The 17,176-nt window shown below is 44.6% G+C and overlaps 1 protein-coding gene across 1 annotated transcript in view; it reads left to right on the forward strand.

Annotated features, from left to right (window-relative positions):
- trabd2b (TraB domain containing 2B) overlaps positions 1–17,176 on the forward strand; it is a gene marked incomplete at both ends in the record, with an annotated part of 217,357 nt that overhangs the window by 184,928 nt on the left and 15,253 nt on the right. The window contains one exon of the mRNA XM_080730645.1: positions 15,404–15,503. Coding sequence (XP_080586771.1) covers positions 15,404–15,503 — 100 coding nt within the window. The remainder of the gene's footprint in view (positions 1–15,403; positions 15,504–17,176) is intronic.

The raw sequence follows: 17,176 nt of genomic DNA on the forward strand, positions 1-17,176 counted from the left end.
GTTCGATCCCGGGCTCCCCCAGAGTTAGTGTGGAAGAGTCCTTGAGTAAGACTCTGAACCCCTAGACTAGTTGCTCCCGGTGAGCAGGTTGGTGCCTTGCATGTCGAGTCACCCTTGCAAATGAATACCCTCCTTGTCCCTTTTATGCCCATATATGGAGATCCCTGATGTCATCAATATTAACTCTTCTAGTGCCTATCCCGAACTAGCTCAATTTGTCGGCTAGTGACGCAATTCGGAGTGCCGATCCCAAAGTAGTTCGGCTCATTTTGTCTGCAAGCGTCGGCTTGCTTTGGTCCTTACCGTGAGCTGATTCTTGAAAACGTAGGTGGTCCAAGGTTGTCCTACGTTTACTAACGTTAGTATCGTCATATTCCGCCGATTTATTCAATGTAATCCAATGCAGATGGCCAACTTTGAAGCCCATTTTCTCGGAATCTATGCATTTCTGGAAGAGGACAGCCTTTATTCGCGAAAAATTTGCTTCTAACAATAGCCTAGAGATAATGGAAGCCAAGGCCTTCCGGCGCATAGTGATGACACGCACGAAAGTCATCGCGCACGTCACGGCTGCGCAGGGGCTTGCGCAGCTACAGCGCTGTCTATGGGTCTTAGCCCGGCCATTGAGCAGGAGTTGGCTCCATCTGGCACGTGGCACTAGATGGGTTAAGCCCATATCTGGGAATGCCCATATATGGACATTTTGTGTCAGTCTCTGTTGTTTCAGCGCAAACTCGCTTCTCTCCCTTAGGGCGTCTTACTGGTATTCCCGAATGGTGTAATGTAACTAAGTACATTTACTGTACTTGTTTTGAGGTATTTATTGTACTCTACTGGAATATGACAAGCTATGCTATTTTCAAACGATTTTGATACAATTTATACATTTGAAAACGTTTGAAACTGGACATTCTGCATGATTACTAATGCTACTTTTAGTACTTTAGTTTAAATACATTTTTATACCTATACTTTTGTACTTTTACTATGCAGATTTTGATTACCTAACTTTTACTTGTAACAGAGAATTTCTACATTGCAGTGTTGATACTTTTAGTGCCAATAGTGCGAGTAAAACATTTGAGTACTCCGTCCACCACTGCTGTAGACACTGTCAGGGCCGCCACAAGGCATTTTGGTGCCTGACTCACAACTGGATCGGCTTGGCTCTTCTTTTTTCTTTTCTCTCTAATTTTTTGGTGCCTTTTGGCAGCGTGATGCCTGACGCAGCGTGCGTCACGTGCGTCATAGTAGCGGCGGCGCTGGACACTGTATACCAATGGATCCCAAACTTTTTAGCTTGTGACCCGAAAGAGAGATTAGATGTTTGCCCGGGACCAAACTAGTGAAAACAGCAGATCTATCTATGTCTATTTTCACTACTACTTAGGCATTTGTTTTCAAATGTATGGAATTTCTTAGATTTTTCTCTTATTTATGGATGAAATTACTTTGAAAAATCATTGCATTTAGTTTTTCTTCATGAAAGTCCTAGCTTTTTGGGGATGCTTTTTGGAAATGCTTTGAAATAGGCCTAATTAAAAACAAAATGTAGGAAACCAAAAATCAAGGGACCCACAAAAATGTGTCCGCGACCCACAAATGGGTCCTGACCCAGTGCTTGGGAACCAGTGTTGTATACAGTACAGTACGTGTCTACACGGGAGAATATAGCTGTGTGCTCGTATTTCCCCTGATAGATTCTTACATTGTATTCCAAGTTTTTGAAAATAAATGTTTTTTTCTTTTCTTCAAAAACGGCCGTCGATGACGTCAGCGACAGCAGCAAATCTGGACAGCCTGTTTTGAGAACCCGTGGGATGCTTTTAACCTTTGCCTTCCCCAGGGTTCGAGTTATGTGGGGGCCAATGGGGGCTTAGCCCCCATAGATAAAGTCTGGGACCCCATAGTCAAAAACCCCTATGGGGTCTCTTTTTTTTCCCAAGTGTTTTTTTTTTTTTTTTTTCCCTGCGCTCTCTGGCTCTCATCAACACAAACGTAACATCTCAGTGGCATGTAGGTGCTATTTGGCTACTATTTTCCAGGACAATTTCAAAATAAACATGTTGAATGATCGATTGGTATAGATGAAAAAAATAAAATAAAGACTCTTGTTTTGAAATGCGCTTCTGTGCAGAGAGGAAATGGCTTTCATAGGACGAGCCTTTAACGGTCGTCCACTCTGTCGTCAGTGCGTATCTTGCGCCCTGATGGACTCGTGGTGGAAATTAACAACACAGGCATAAAGGAATATAACAGAACACCAAGACAAGACCATGTAGGGCTATAAAGGCATTAAACATCGTCCTGCTCGTCTCATCGTCACTCAGTCAACAATTGGTGAGTGAGTCGTGGCTATATAGAGTTGGAGTAATGATGGATGCTATGCTGCTAGCTAACACTGTTTTGGCTAGCGTTGTGGACACATTGTATGGGTCCTGAAAATAGCAGATCTAGAAGTTCACAACGCAGCGCGAAGCGACTCCTTGTGAGCTTGTAGATCGGCTATTTTCACTTCTACTTGTTTGGGTTTAGTTTCTCTTGGTTCACGGGCTAAAACGTTTGGGAAGCAATACCATAATGCTTGCTGTAGTAGAACAGTGGTGTAAAATTAAGTAGATAACTGAAAAGCTTTTGGAACTGAATGATTATATGATACTGGTGTTGTCTGTCTGTTGGAGTGTTGGTACCAAGAATTCCATCTACTATAACTATATAGACTATCTTGCTGGATGGTGCATGTGGAAAGGGGCAAAGGGAAAGTGTAGTGTGCCGTTTCCCGATTGTTTAGCAAAAAAAAAACAGCGGAAACCCCGAATAAAATGCGATAAAAACACGATCAAACCGCGAAAAAACCGCCAATTTTCGCGCGAGACGTGCACGCGGCGCGATGACCCCCCCCATGTAGGGCCCCCATAGCTCTGGGAGTATAACTCGAACACTGGCCTTCCCAAAACCAGAGAAAGACACAACGGTCAGAAATGGGACTTTGTGAGGATAGAAGGTGCTAGTGGGACCCCAAAAAAAGGTTTTAAAATAGGAAAAGTGAAATTTCATGGTGTATCACCTTTAATAGTCTGACTGTTGTGTTACCCAGTCAGTCCAAGTGCAGATGACTACATGTCAGACCTTATGTCTACTTGCTTACTTTAATGTTTTTAACTGTATTATACTTGTTGCAGTTACTATCAAAACCTCCACCAGCTGTCAGTATGTCTGTCAGTCACATCACACGTCACACTTTTGCCCTATATATCATATCTCCGCCACCGTTGCCCCTATCCATGCCAAACTTTGCACACACACTCCTTGGCTGCCAAAACCACAACCCCTCATTTCTCACATGGCCCCCCTCTTCTAGCGCCATCATGAGGCCGATTCTTGCAAAACACATTTTTGGACACTGCTCCTACATCCTCCTAATCACACAAAGCGGTACACAGTATATGTCTACAGCAGTGTTTCTCAACCACTGTGCCTGAGGACCTTTGGTGTGCCCCTGAGAAGGGTCAAGTGTGCCCCTTGAAACTGTTTGAAAGCCAGTATTGTATTTATCATTTTAAAAATGATTTAAACTAGTGAAAACAGCCGATCTACAAGCACACAACGCCTCGCACCGCGAGGCGTTGTGTGCTTGTATAGATCTGCTGTTTTCACAACTGTTGTGCGACAGCCTTGTATGATGAAGCAGGGCTTTACTTTGCGAAGAAACGTACACATTTGAAACTTGGAGATACAAGGTTTCTTCCCGACAGTGACGATATTTACACCCCCGTATTATGTTGGTGTGCCCATGGATTCTTGGGACATGAAAAGTGTGCCCATGCAGAAAAAAGGTTGAGAAACACTGGTCTACAGTCATGTCATCAACATGGATCTGTCCCATTTCCCATATTCCCTCCTGATTGGCAACCATTGCCTTCCAAAGTTTGTGTATGCAACCTGACAGTCGCTTATCTCCCAATTTAGGGAGTCTTACTGGTTTGTATCTTTTTTAGACAGATAAAAAGATCTCTTATCTTTTTATCCTGCTTCCTTCCTTCTCTCTCTCTCTCTCTCTCTCTCTCTCTCTCTCTCTCTCTCTCTCTCTGGTTCTCTCCTTACATGGGATGTTGTTGACACTGTACAGGGAGCAGCAGAGGGGAGGATGGAGGGAGGGAGGGGGGGCAGAGGAACGGGTGGAGGCGTAGAGAGCGAGGGGTGGAGGAGAGGAGAGGGAGAGGAGAGGAGAGGAGAGGAGAGGAGAGGAGAGGAGAGGAGAGGAGAGGAGAGGGAGAGGAGAGTTCGTCCAGAAAGAGGTGTGAGTAACGAGGTGGTGACACGGCTGGAGTCGGCCCAACCGAGCCTGGGTGGCGACCAGACACATGCTGTAACACCTCACACACACACACGCACGCACGCGCAAGCACACACACACAGAGTGTACTTGTCACATCCGCACACACACGTGTACTTGTCATGTTTACTGTGAGGGGAAATCAGCCGTTGATGAAATAGTCCTTGTACTGTATGTGTCACTCTCGCACGCACGCACGCACGCACGCACCACGCACGCACGCACGCACGCACGCACGCACGCACGCACGCACGCACGCACACACACACACACACACACACACACACACACACACACACACACACACACACACACACACACACACTCACACACACACACACCCATTGAGGGGGGAAAGACTAATAGCCTCACAGACAGATAGATGTTTAAAGCAGAGGCTGTATGTGCGTGCATGCGTGCGTGCGTGCGTGCGTGCGTGCGTGCGTGCGTGTGTGGGAAAGACAAGGCTCTGAGGCACTTGAGACTGCTCCGTCAGGACAGTCAGACAGATAAATAGACAAGACAGAGAATGGAGACAGTCAGAGTAAACTCTGAACAGAACAGAGAGAGGAGAGTGCTGTAGAGACACGTTCCCAAACAGTGGGTCGGGACCCATGTGTGGGTCATGGACACATTGCTATGGGTCCATTAATCTTTTGGTTTTCTACATTTTGTTTTTAGTTATTATCGGGTATGCGCATGCATGAAGTGAGTGGCAAATCGAGTGGCAAAGTGAGAGGCAGAGTGAGTTTAACGTTGTTAAACGTCATTTAACTCTCAAATACCTGGAACGCGCCCAAGTCGCGTTAGATTTGAACCACTTTAACCATTATTTTATGCTTTAACTATTGAAAAATAGCAGATATACAAGCTCACAGCGCGGCACCGAGTGCCGCGCTGCGAGCTTGTAGATCTGCTATTTTTGAAAAACCGTGAAAATGTGTGCAAGTCTTTGAATATCTTTGACGCGATCTTTGACCCGAGTTCTAAATCCTTCTTCTAAATCATGTTGTTCTCAAACTTTTTCATGTCAAGGACCCCCAAAATTACAGGTATTTGGCCACGGACCCCCATCTCAAAATATTTGTTCCAGGGACCACCCAGAAGCAAATATTTGAGTTACAAATGTTGGCTTTTAAATAGATATATTCAAAGACTTATATCATGATTTTTCAAAAATAGCAGATCTACAAGCTCACAGCGCGGCACTCGGTGCCGCGCTGTGAGCTTGTATATCTGCTATTTTTCAATTGTTAAAGCGGTCAATAATCCTAGGCCTAAATGGGTTAATGCAATCAGATAGGACTTTTCTGTTTGGATGTATGGGCTGTCAAGGCAGGTATTTTTTTGTCACTCAGTAGGCGTTCCCACATAACTTCCGGGTACGATGATGATGTCACGCATGATGTCATACATTCCCCAAAAGGTTTTCAATGAAACAACATTTGATTCCCCTGAAGAAGACCTGTAAAGGTTGAGACGTTGGGTTTCTCTTCTGTAAATAAATATTGCGTCGTGGCTACGAGTGTGTATCTTAGAAATTCCATAAATTAGAAAACAAATGTTTAAGAAGTAGTGAAAATAGCCGATCTACAAGCTCACAATGCGGCGTGAAGCTTGTAGATCGGCGGTTTTCACTGAATCCTGGGCGAATATCTAATCTCTCTTTTGGGTCACAGGTTATAACATTGGGGAACCACTGCTACAGAGTCTATTAGAGCAGTGGTTCTCAACCTGTGGGTCGGGACCCCCAGGGGGGTCTCCAAATTATTTTGGGGGGGGTCCCCAGATGATTATCTTAATGTGCCACACTGTTTTCTCACTCAACAGTAAACAAACCAACATAAAGTTTAAGTGTATAGAGGGTATCACTTTTCTAAAGTGACATTTTAAGGACTTTTTAAAACGTTGGGCAAATTGTCAAATATTAGAGGTAGAGATTGTGAAAATAGCAGATCTACATGCTCACAACGCCTCGCGCTGCGAGGCGTTTTGAGCATGTAGATCTGCTATTTTCACAATAGAACCGTGTCACACAAAATGTAATGCCTCAACTCTTAGTGATTGTCAGGGTGGGGGGGTCCCCGGTATTTTGGGGGTCACGGCCAGAAGAGGTTGAGAACCACTGCATTAGAGGACACTAGCCCTTACCCGTTCAAAGATATGAGCTCTGAAATGATGCACACACACACACACACACACACACACACACACACACACACACACATACACACACACACACACACAGCTGGTTAAACATGTTGCCTCATGCTAGATGCAGAATAGATAGTAGATACACCATAAAAATGCTAATATACAGCATACGATTTGTGAAAGTGACAAACGGGCTTCACAGTTATGTCAGGTGTGTTCATATGCTAATGGTGATGCGATTTCAGATCAATTGCTCCAGCCACTGAGGAGAAACACTGTTACAGACGGACACTCAGACAGACGGACGGACAGACATTCGGAAAATTATATGTTTGATGGAGATACGTGCGGTCTCAGGCAGGATGGAAAGCTATTAAGCAGAGTGAGGGTAGAGCTGGCTCATTAACTCTGCCCTGTGGAGCGGCGGGGGGGTTCTCTGGGTTCACTGACAAACACTGGAAGAAGTCAGTCCTTTAAGGCTTCTCCTGCATGGGCTTTATGAACCACTTCAACCCCCTCTGCGTGGTTATGTTAGGTGAGCCTTCAGCGTACTCGGCTCACAGCGCAGTTGTAGATCTGCTGTTTTTGGAGAAGCGATAGATAGATAGATAGATAGATAGATAGATATATAGATAGATAGATAGATAGATAGATACCGGGGAAATTCAGTCGCCCAGAGGCGGCACAGCAGTTAAGGTTACAAGTACAGGGAAGTATGAAAAAGAGAAATAGTAAGGGGAACATAAGAAAATCTGCAAAGTAAATCGTTACCAAGAAATCTCTTCACCAATGGGTTTCTAAAGGTGTGTAATAATATGTACTAAAAGGTTGAAATTCAACTCCCGGGGGAAACCTCATAAACAAAATGATTTGTGTTTGTGTCCCATTAACTTTACTATACAGTTAAAAAATACAACAAATAAATATGCTTTAACTAGCATGTGAGGGGTCAAACTAGGGGTTCTTCCTGATGCTGAATCCATAGCACGAAAAACATTCCGTGGGCTACAAATGGCCCCTACAAAGCGGTGAAAAGTGATGATTCATCGCTAAACCATCGTTTTGTGCGTTTTGTGGGACACAAACACAAATCAGTTTTTTTATGAGGTTTCCCCCAGGAGTTGAATTTCAACTTTTTAGTACATATTATTACACACCTTTAGAAACACATTGGTGAAGAAATTTCTTGGTAACGATTTACTTCGCAGATTGGTCAAATATCTTATAAAATCCCCTTGCTATAAGTACTGTTGTGAGCAGCGAAAAAAACTAACAAGGAGGGAGGAAATAACAATACAGAGAAAGTCGAGAAAAAGTCACAACATAACACAAATTGGAATACTTAAAGTAGCCTATTAAAATGGATTGCAATTTTAAAGCGCTTTTCTATGCAAGTTGCGAACTCAAAGCGATTTGCTGCTGTAGAGGGAAAATAAGATGGGGAGGGGGGGGGGGGGCGGCAAGTATAGACCCCTGGGTGACCCCCCGGTCAATGAAGTACTGAGGGTTTCATTGGTTGAGCATTTCTCCTCTCTCCAAGGGTCAGAGAATACAGTGGAAATGTGTCCATGTTCAATTTAAATTGATTTAATTTAATTTGAGTCGGAGTGCTCCATCTTGGCATTTTAATTGGCTATAGTATTAGCTATTACAGTATCTCCTGCATTGCGGAGATTATGTCAACACAGGTTTGAGCCAATGTCACCATTGAAGCACAACGACCCTCCCAAAATCAACATTTCTTCATCCTACATACCACACGGCGCGGCAGTGTCTCAGGGGTAGAGTTGCCGTCTTAGAACACGGAGGGTTCACGATGGGTTCCCAGTTCAATCCCAGGCTCCCCCAGAGTCAGTGTCGAAGAGTCCTTGAGGAAGACTCTGAACCCCTAGGCCTAGTTGCTCAGCCTATACTTGCCACTCGGCCGTCCCGCGTCGAGGTCCCAAAGTCGGATAGGAGTGGAACAGCGGCCGCCCCGTGCCCCTGGTTCTCTCTCTTTATATCCCCATGTCCCCGTGTGCCCATTTGCACCTCCCGGCCTCGAGTTACCTATACTTGCTTGGTTGAGGCAAACATCATATTTTATAGTGTTCAGCCTACCGTCTATGTGTGCGGGCACGTGCACACATAGACATCAAAGGGGGCTTGAGCCCCTGCCCTTTTATCTGTCTGTAAAAAGTGCCCTCTCTAGACCATGAATGCAGTTTTTACTCTGGTGAAAGAAATGCAAATGCCCTCTTTCAATGCCATACCTGAAGGCAGCATTCAAGAGAATTGCCTTGTCCAAAATCTCCTGAACTTGAATGCAGCATCTTATGCTGAAAGAATTGCCCTCTCTGTGTAGAAATCCATGCTGTTACGCCACATCTCCTGTATTGACTTGATTATGCTTTCAGTGTGGTATCAAGCACTGAAAATAGCAGACCTCCAAGCTCACAACACGTCGCCGCGCTCTATGCTTGTAGGTCTGCTATTTTCGATATTTTCACCAAAAGGCCCCTTTTAGAAATGTCAGCCCCTGCCTCTCTAACGTTCTCTGCACGTCCCTGCCGTCTCTGCATGCTGCAGAGGGAAGAGAGTGATTAAAGCGCAGGACCTCTCATTACCGCCGCTAATGGAGTTGTTGTTTAGCCTTGGATAGGGTTTAGACAGCTACTTAGCACTACTCTGTTTACTGTCTGAGCACTAAGCGTGCTCACCAAGCAAACAAGCCAGCGTGCACGCACATAAACACACGCACGTAAACACACGCACTTAAAGACACATACACGTACTCACACAAGGTGTTTATACACAAAAGTGTTTTTGTGCGTTGCGTAGTGTGTTTGTTTGCATTGTGTATAGCAGGGACGTGCAGAGAATGTTAGAGAGGCAGGGGCTCAAATTTCCAAAAGGGCCTTTTGGTGAACATATCGAAAATAGCCGACCTCCAAGCTCACAAAGCGTCGTGAGCTTGGAGGCCGGCTGTTTTCGATGCTTGATACCTCACTGAACTAAGCATTATCAAGTCAATACCGGAGATGTGGCTTAAAGCATGGATTTCTACACAGCTGAGGGCAATTCGTTCAACATAAGATGCTCCGTGCAGGTTCAGGAGAGTTTTTTGGACATCAGGCATGGCATGGAAAGAGGGGGCATTTGCATTTCTTTCACCATAGTAAAAACTGTATTCATGGTCTGGAGAGAGGGCACTTTTTACAGACGGATAAAAGGGCAGGGGCTCAAACCACCTTTTATGTCTATGTGTGCACGTGCCTGGTGTATAGGTGTGGTCGTTCACTTGCTGGGTTGTTTAAGGAGTGGTTGCGAGCTTACCGTAGTTAGGCTGTTTACAGCGCTCTGAAAACATGGGGCAGATGGAGTATATATACTTGAAAAGTATACGCCGTCAAAATGAATGTTTACAGAAGGTGAAATCTAAAACAGGTGTGTCCCGGCCACTAGTAAAACAATGTGGCCGTCTGGTGGTATTATGATAACTAACATCACACACACCATGCTCTTCATGGTGATGGCTGTGGGCAGCCTGGGGAAAGCGCAGCGACGCGCTCAATTGCGCACGGCTTCCCAACATGCGTAAATTATAAGTAATAAAGGTGCCCAGGTGGTAAACAGTCGGTGAGATGTGTCGGCACGTGAATAAATAGTGCAGTGTGGGGCAGGCCACGGTGGCACAGTCGGTAGTGCTGTCGCCTCACAGCTAGAAGGTCCTGGGTTTGATTCCCGCTGGGGGCCTTTCTGTGTGGAGTTTGCATGTTCTCCCCATGTCCCCTAGGTACCCCAGTCATTTTGTTCTAATTTGCATTGTAGTTAGTTTAAAGCAGTGGTTCTCAAAGTGGATTCCAGGGACTCAGTGGGTTCCCTTAGGGGGGGTTAAATTGACCCATAAAAGTCTGTAACCATGACAGTGTACAAATGGAACCAAATGGACCCTAGCGGGTCCATTTGGTTCCATTTGTACACTGTCAGAGTTAAAGGAAGACCTTGAAATGTGAAAGTTTGAGAAACACTGGTTTAGAGTAATGTAATAACAGAATAACTAGTAAGACACCTCAGGGTGACATGCGACCTCGCGCCAATTCTTGACTATCTGGCCAACCACAGTGTTTCTCTGACGATTCTAGTTGTTATCATTCTGGGGGGAGTTTGTTCATGTTTTTGTGAGGGTATCAACCCTAGGAGACACGGGGAAACATGCAAACTCCACACAGAAAGGCCCTATCACCAACCCCATCGAGGGTGTGAGCGATGGGGCCTGAACATGGAAATGTGGAGAACACTATATATGGAGATAGTCCAGTCCATCATGTCATAATGGGACTACCGTCATAGACAGTAGCCATTGTTAGGCCGGAGTCAATGGCTGTGTCTATGACGGTAGTTCCATATGACATATTGGACTAGACTATCTCCATATATAGTGTTATCCACATCTCCATGTTAGGACTCATATATGGGCATAAAAAGTATGTCATGTGACATCACTTCCTGTACAGACAGTCAGCCATTGACTCCGGATTAACAATGGCTACTGTCTATGACGGTAGTCCCATATGACATATTGGACTAGACTATCTTCATATATAGTGTTATCCACATCTCCATGTTTAGACAGCCAATGACTCCGGCCTAACAATGGCTACTTTCTATGACGGTAGTCCCATATGACATGATGGACTGGACTATCTCCATATATAGTTTTATCCACATTTCGTGTAGCCGCCCTGTACAGGAAGTGATGTCACAACTAGCTGACATCACACTGACATCACAGAGGATACGGAAGGACGGTCACGAGGATACGGAAGGAAGGAAGGAAGGAAGGAAGGACACTCAAGCGACACGATTCTTCAGAGTATATGCGACCTTCGGTCGCAATCAATGTGGATAGTCATAAAGACATTGGTGAATTTTATTTTAAGAAGTACATGTTCTTTTCTCCCTGGAGCCAAGGTATGGCAGCTTCCATACCTTGCCATACCCAACTGACGCCTCTGAGAGAGAGAGAGAGAGAGAGAGAGAGAGAGAGAGAGAGAGAGAGAGAGAGAGAGAGAGAGAGAGAGAGTGAGTGACTGGAGGAAATCAAGGCAGGTTGACCCCTGGCCCTCACAGCCTCATAACTGGAATTAATGAAATATCTGCTGGACACAGACATGAGGGGGGGGTCGACCTGTCAACACCCACCCTCTGGGAGAGGAGAGGAGAGGAGAGGAGAGGAGAGGAGAGGAGAGGAGAGGCTAAAATAAGGAATGTCAAAGAAAGGAAAAGAATGGGTGCCCCAATAAAAACATAAATGTATTGGCTCTCCTCACACTCAGACACACACGCACGCACGCACGCACGCACACGCGCACACACACACACACACACACACACACACACACACACACACACACACACACACACACACACACACACACACACACACACAGTGTAATCTGTATGTCTGATCCGGCCGACACTCAGCCGTTGGTAGCCTCTCCTCACTCCACAGCCAATCACTGCTCTGCCTTTGAACTCCACGGCCAAGAACGTGTATCTCTCTCTCTCTCTCTCTCTCTCTCTCTCTCTCTCTCTCTCTCTCTCTTCTGAGAAATGATCAGAAACATTTTGAAAGAAAGGGAGCAAGTTTTGAATTATGTGTATGTCTATATATATGTGTGTGTGTGTGTGTGTGTGTGTGTGTGTGTGTGTGTGTGTGTGTGTGTGTGCGTGTGCGTGCGTGTGTGTGTGTGTGTAGCGGAGGTGATGTCAGTCTGCATTACATCTTATTGCTGGGTTGAGTGACACGCGGGATTATCGAGAAATAAAGCAAAAGCTTTCATCTGCGTGGGGCGCCGTCTGTTTGATGTCACACTGATGGGAGAGAGAGAGAGAGAGAGAGAGAGAGAAAGAGAGAGAGAGAGAGAGAAGGAGAAGGAGAGAAAGAGAGAGAGAGAGAGAGAGAGAGACAGAGACAGAGAGAAGGAGAAGGAGAGGGAGAGATGGAGTGGGTAAGGGTAAGGGGTTGAGTGCCTACAATAGGGGGTCATTAGTAATTACACAGCAACAAGCAGGGGCGTCACAAGGGGTAGGAAAGTGGGACTGAGTTACCAGGGCCCAAGGTGGAGGGGCCCTGGTAACTTTAGCTATTGAAAAATAGCAGTTATACAAGCTCACAGTGGCTGCGAGCTTGTAGATCTGCTATTTTTGAAAAGTCGTGTGAAAATGTGCAAGTGAACATTTGTAACTCAAAGTTTGCTTCTGGGGGGTCCCTGGAACTAAATATTTTGAGATGGAGGGTCCTTCACGTGAAAAAGTTTGAGCATCACTGACATGGAAACATATAGGTTTCTTGGCACACATTTTCAAGATTTTTCAAAAATAGCAGATCTACAAGCTTGCAGCGCGGCACTCGGTGCCGCGCTGTGAGCTTGTATATCTGCTATTTTTCAATAGTTAACATTCATGGGGGGCCCGCAGTGAATCCTTGTACCCAGGGCCCAGAATTTGGTGTGACGCCCCTGGCAACAAGTGCACCTATAGGAGCAGACCATGTGTTTGAACGACCCTGCACTCTCCTTCAGGATCCTGAAGCCTTTGTTTCACAGCAGCGGTCATCATTTCATCTGGCAGAGTGTCAACACTGGACATCTTAAATCAGGGGTCCTCAACGTTTTCAGGCCAAGGACCCCTTAGTTGAGAGAGAGATGGAGCAGGGACCCCCCACAATACTTAATAAACTTGACCTTTCACTCTGTACTTAGTCTGCTCTTTTTTACCCTCTACACCAAAGCTCTTTGCCGAAAATAACGGCAAACATGTTGCGAGGCGTTGTGAGCTTGTCGAACGGCTATTTTTAGCTAAAGTTCTCAGAATATGGACACAAGGGTTGAAGTGGTTAATATAAAAAAGAAGACAAAGGTTTTATCACTCAAAGATTTGTACGACCCCCTGTAGTAACTCTGAGGACCCCCTAGGGGTCGCGGACCCCCTGTTAAATTAATGCTTGTGTATTTGGCCACGTACGGACCCCCGATCTTAAGATGTTTTCTGCCAGACATATACCTAATACAAGATCTGTGTTGTTAAAGAAAAAAGTTTAAAAAGTGGTTCTAATGATTTAGATGGGGACCACCTGGGGACCCCCTCAGGGACTGCGCACAGCTTCCACCTCACATTGTACATAAACACACATCATTTCCCGCTAATGGCGTTTATTTTTAGATGTCACATTTGTTTTATATTATTATTTTTCTAAAAAACGTTATACCTGAATAATTGAGGCAGAGTTGGCTAAGAAGAAGAACCTCATTGGATGGTTAATATTAAGCCACAGACGTTTCTCCCGGGGAGAACGTTATCTTAAAAAAAAATAAGCCCACATTTATATTTAGCTCATTAGACACTGAAATGAATGCAACCCACTGGCTTCCTACAAAACAATACAAATCACTATGCTGTGGATAACAGTTGAGCAGGGGGTCCCTAGAGTTACTACAGGGGGTCCTCCAAATCTTTGAGTGATATAAACTTATTTTTCTCCTTTTTTATATTAACCACTTGAACCCTAGTGTCCATATTCTGAGAACTTTAGCCAAAAATAGCAGATCTACAAGCTCACAACGAGCTTGTAGATCGGCTATTTTTGGCAAAGAGCTTTGGTGTAGAGGGGGAAAAGAGCAGACTAAGTACAGAGTGAAAGGTCAAGTTTATTAAGTATTGATGCGGTTCAAGTGGTTAAAATGTCTGAAAACACAAATTGACATGAATCCAAAACACTGATGATTGTGCTGTCAAACAATGAAACTATATGGAATCTAAAAGGTTGTGGGGGTCCCTGCTTCATCTCTCTCTCAACTAAGGGGTCCCTGAAAACGTTGAAGACCCCTGCAGTCGAGTATACCCTGGCCTGAGTGACAGTGGGCTAAACATGCCAAGACACCGCTCTGGTCCTTTAACCCAGTGGTTCTCAACCTGTGGGTTGGGGCCCCCAGGAAGGTCCCCAAAAGGATTTGGGGGGTCCCCAGTTGATTAACTTAATGTGCAACAAACAAACAAACATAAAGTTTAAGTGTATAGAGGGTATCTGCACATTTCTAAAGTGAACATTTAAGGACCGTTTGATACCTCAAAAATAACAAATCAAACATTGACCAAATTGTCAAATATTAAATAGTTGGGTCGTTTCCGATACTTCCGTGACCGTGGAGAGCATAGGTCAGTCTCTCAGTGGATTGGTCATCTACTGTATGAAGGTTAAATAAGAAATTGAGCTCCCATGCCCCTCGCAAAAATGTGGGCAAAATTCGTGACTGCAATCAGCTATGACAAAAATGAACTTTTCAATGGTTTGACCGAGGGGTGGGCGATATGGTGATAATTATCGTTGAGACGATACAATGTCTCCACGGTATGCCTTTTCAGAGATATTGTATATATCGTGATACAATTGAGGGAGCCTTGTAAAAAAATCCTGTTTAATCGTTAATACAGAGATTCATTGCAGAATTCAATTTAAACCTGCATTTTGGTCTAAATCAGTAGTTCTTAAACTTTAAAATGTCAAGGTCTCCACTTAACTCTGACAGTATACAAATGAAACCAAATGGACCCGTAAGGGTCCATTTGGTTTCATTTGTATACTGTCAGAGTTACATACTTGTAAAGTTCAATTTAGACCTCCCAAAAGGAACCCAGATAGTCTAACTTGAAAATTAACCATAAAAACCAACGTGAAAAAGAATCGTGATAATATCGTGTATCGTGATACAGCTTGGGAAAATATCGTGATATTGTATTTTTCCATATCGCCCACCCCTAGTTTGATAAAACTTGTTTTCTGTGACTTTTTTTAAACTTCTCCTTCTCCTGAGGCCGATTCTACGAATGCCGTCTAAATCAGTAGTTCTAATACTTCCTGTTTCCTGCCAGGTCACTTCCTGGGGAACCACAGTGTGCTGGACATCCTGAGACAGGAGGGCTATGAGATCGTCCACACGCCCTCCGACCACCAGGAGGCGCCCATCACACAGTAAGTACACATACTGTATCACCTCCTAATCACCCTGGCCACAAAAGGCGATGTAAACGGCATTACTGAAGTGGCGGAAGTGCTGCGGTTAAGGGACGTTACGTCACGCAGTGCAGGTCTGTTTACAACCGCCAGAGAAACAAAATAAATAGATTGTAGCTCTTAACTCACTCTTAATAGGTGTAACTTTGTCAGAATCCATGTTTTTGATATTGTTTATTACGAGCGCAACCAAAGGGTTGGGAGAAGTAGAATAGTTTTTTTCGCCGTTCTATGCTGTTTCAGCCCATGGTCGTAACCAGGCTTTTCTCTTCGCAGATGAGTAAGCCTGGCTACGCGAGGCTACCTCCTAATAGGGGTGTAACAATACATTTAATAGCGATACGATACGCATCACCATACATGGTTGACGATTCGTGGCGATACGATATACGATTCGATTCAATGATTTATTTGGGGATCATAGCTACAAAATGATATATTGGTTGTGGAGATTGACCCAACAGTTTTGAAGATATGGCTTATAGAATGATGCCATGCTAAAATACTACTTCTGAGATATTCAAGTTCTAAATAAATGTCTAACCTGCAAATGACCTGACGATCTCTCACATTAATTAAAAAAAGTCTTATTTACATGCAGAGTTAAGCTCTGGCGTTTAAGTGAAATGTAGCCTGAAATTTATGAAATGCTTTAGTGGCTTTATCAAATTTTAGTGAAAAAAAAAAAAAGAAAGTATTTTCAGTCCCTGTCTAAAGCTGTACTTTCCGAGATGACTGGCTCTCAGTGAGATTGGGACACATATAGTAACTATTTAGCAAAGAAATGAAACCTGTGTGAAACGTGTCAATAGAGCAGGTTCTTTAAGGGAAAAATCTATTATTATGGATATAAATAAGTAAACGCTGTGATTCTCTAGCAACACTGCTCAAAAAAATAAAGGGAACACCCAAAAAACCCAACATAGACCTGCCAGTCCATGTGTTCTCTGGCAAATGTCAATCGGGCTGCACGGTGTTGGGCTGTGAGCACAGGCCCCACTTGTGGACGTCGGGCCCTCATACCACCATCATGGAGTCTGTTTCTCACAGTTTGAGCAGAAACATTCACATTAGTGGCCTGCTGAAGGTCGTTTTGTAGGGCTCTGGCAGTGATCCTCCTGTTCCTCCTTGCAAGGACCAGATAGTGGTCCTGCGGCTGGGTTGTTGTCCTCCTACGGCCCCCTCCACGTCTCCTGGTGTACTGGCCTGTCTCCTGGTATCGCCTCCATGCTCTGGACACTGTGCTGGGAGACACAGCAAACCTTCTTGCCACAGTGCGCATTGATGTGCCATCCTGGATGAGCAGCACTACCTGAGCAACTTCTGTGGGTTGCAGATACCGCCTCATGCTACCTCTAGTGGTCAGGGCACTGGCAAAATCCAAAACTAACCAAAAATCTGCCAGAAAGGATGAGGACAGGCAAATGGTCTGTGGCCACCACCTGCAAAACCATTCCTTTTTTAGGGGTTGTCTTGCAAATTGCCTCATTTTCACCTGTTGTCTTTTCCATTTGCACAACAGCAGATGAAACTGATTCATAATCAGTGTTGCTTCCTAACTGGCCAGGTTGATATCCCAAAAGTGTGATTGACTTGGAGTTAGATTGCAATGATTATGCGTTCCCTTTATT

Source organism: Nannobrachium achirus (assembly GCF_963921795.1).
Source record: "Nannobrachium achirus genome assembly, chromosome: 1".
In the NCBI taxonomy this organism is placed as follows: Eukaryota; Metazoa; Chordata; class Actinopteri; order Myctophiformes; family Myctophidae; genus Nannobrachium; species Nannobrachium achirus.